Source organism: Acanthisitta chloris, unplaced genomic scaffold (assembly GCF_000695815.1).
Source record: "Acanthisitta chloris isolate BGI_N310 unplaced genomic scaffold, ASM69581v1 scaffold24078, whole genome shotgun sequence".
Taxonomy (NCBI): Eukaryota; Metazoa; Chordata; class Aves; order Passeriformes; family Acanthisittidae; genus Acanthisitta; species Acanthisitta chloris.
The window spans coordinates 1-2241 of NW_008688982.1; the positions used below are offsets into that span (position 1 = coordinate 1).

The 2241-nt window shown below is 60.3% G+C and overlaps 1 protein-coding gene across 1 annotated transcript; it reads left to right on the forward strand.

The window, feature by feature from the left end:
- The first annotated feature begins 389 nt into the window (after positions 1–389).
- Positions 390–1949, forward strand: LOC103808473 (hemoglobin subunit rho). The gene is made up of 3 exons (XM_009081259.1): positions 390–481; positions 577–799; positions 1783–1949. The coding sequence occupies exons 1-3, from the start codon at positions 390–392 to the stop codon at positions 1909–1911; spliced, it is 444 nt and encodes a 147-aa protein (XP_009079507.1). The 3' UTR covers positions 1912–1949.
- Positions 1950–2241: the final 292 nt, after the last annotated feature.

Below are 2241 nucleotides of genomic sequence, written 5' to 3' on the forward strand. Positions count from 1 at the left end.
GGGATGTGATGAGCTTTAAGGTCCTTCTATCCCAACTCATTCCATGATTCCATGACTCCAAAGCCCCTGGCAGGGCTGGGGTGGCATGGCCAAGGCTGTGCTGAGCAGCCCTGGGGGATGGAGAGCGAGATAAGAGTGTTCTGAGCAGCCTGTTAAGGCCTCCCAGGGCTCTTTCCTCAATGACCACACCTCGCTGGACACTGACCACAGCCAGCCTGACCCCCCTGGGGACCCCCAGCCCCGTCCCATGGCCTGGGGAGGAGCTGGGGCAGGGGATAAAAGCCTGGGTGGGCTCTGGGCTCAGGCACAGGGTCTGTGTCCTCCCGCAGCACCCAGAGCCTTGTGCAGCACCCAGAGCCTTGTGCAGCACCCCCAGAGCCCGTGGCACCATGGTGCACTGGTCAGCCGAGGAGAAGCAGCTCATTGCCAGCGTCTGGAGCAAGGTGAACGTGGAGGAATGCGGCGCCGAGGCCCTGGCCAGGTGGGTCCTGCTCGGGGCTCCTGCTCCGCTGCTCCTGGAGACACAGAGCACAGCAGGGAGCTCTGATGTGTCTCTGTCCCTCCCTCTCTCCCCAGGCTGCTGATCGTCTACCCCTGGACCCAGAGGTTCTTTGCTGACTTTGGGAACCTGTCCAGCCCCACTGCCATCATCGGCAACCCCAAGGTGCGAGCACATGGCAAGAAGGTGCTCACCTCCTTCGGGGAGGCTGTCAAGAACCTGGACAACCTCAAGGCAACCTTTTCCAAGCTGTCTGAGCTGCACTGTGAGAAGCTGCACGTGGACCCCGAGAACTTCAGGGTGAGCTATGCTTGGGGCTTGAGTCTCTTCCTCCTTCCTCAGAACTCCTTAGCCCCTGGGGAGTCTGGAGGGGCAGAAATCACTTCTATCTTAGCTACCAAATGGGAAGGTCTGTGTGGGATGGGAGTGGGGGAGAGGGAGAGGCTGGGCACGTGGCAATGCAGGGAAATCCCAGGCTGCAAGGACAAATCTGGGGCCAAACCCAGGGAGAAGCTCTGAAACCCTGAGAATTGTGCAGCTGTGGCTGAGAAAAGAGGGAGGACATTTGGAGGCTGATGGGCCTGAGAGTGAGGGGAAGTCTCCCCTAGCACCTCTTGCCCCATGGATGGGCAGCACTTTGCTGGGGATCACTGTTTCCCACTGCAGCTGTGGGAGGAGAGGGAAAAGCAAGTGTGGGATGGGTCAGGGCTGGACACTGGTGGGAGGAGATGGACACAGAGAGGAGAGGTCTGAGCGTGGGGACAGTCAGCAGTGGGAGCAGGAGGGGAGTGAAGCCAGAGGTGAGTGAGGCTGCAGGGGGGGGGAAGTCACCGAGGGAGAGCAGCAGATCAGGCTGGAAGGGGCTGGGAGGGCTGGATGGAGCTGGAGGTGGGCTCTGCCTCAGCCTCTGGCTAAGCCTGAAAGCCTGACCTTGGGGATGGAGCAGGTAGACCTGGCACTGCCTCGCTGCTCAGGGAGGGGTGAGGTCTCACAGCAGGGAGATAAAGAAAGAGAGAAACCCCATAAAATGCCTGTAAATAATGTCCAGAGGCTGGAAAATGAAGGTGTGAGAGGGAGCAGAGCGAGGGCAGGTGGTACTGGTGCACACAGGCAGCACAGTCTGTGGTCCTGACAGAGGACTCAGCATCTTGTGACCTTCCCTGGGTCACAACTCTAGGACCTACTGGGGAGCTGAGCCCCTGGTCCTGGTCCTGGGGTGCTGTGCAGAGTGAAGGGTGCTCAGCACTCTGCTGACCTGATGCCTCCCTCCCTCCCCTGTGCAGCTCCTGGGAGACATCCTGGTCATCGTGCTAGCTGCTCACTTCACCAAGGACTTCAGCCCTGCCTGCCAGGCCACCTGGCAGAAGCTGGTGGGGGTGGTGGCCCATGCCCTGGCACACAAGTACCACTGAAGTCCCTGGGGCAGCTGCACCTGGGACAGGCAATAAAATCCACATCTTCTGGGTTTCTTTGTGCTCTGTGTCTCTGTGGGGTGGGAGGGAGGGAGGACAGGGCATGATGATGGGCCCTGCAACTGGAGTTCCATGCTCCAGAGGGGCAGCCAGGAGGGCCAGGCTGCTCCTCCTGGCTCTTGGGGCTCTCCCAGGCATCTGCTGCTCTTCCCTGCTGGGCTCAGTGCTCCAGGCACAAAGCCACGCTAGGGAGTCCCTCACACACACAACTCCAGGGGAACATTGGAGGGTAACGGTCTGTAAACCAGTGATGGGCATGTCCCAGCACAC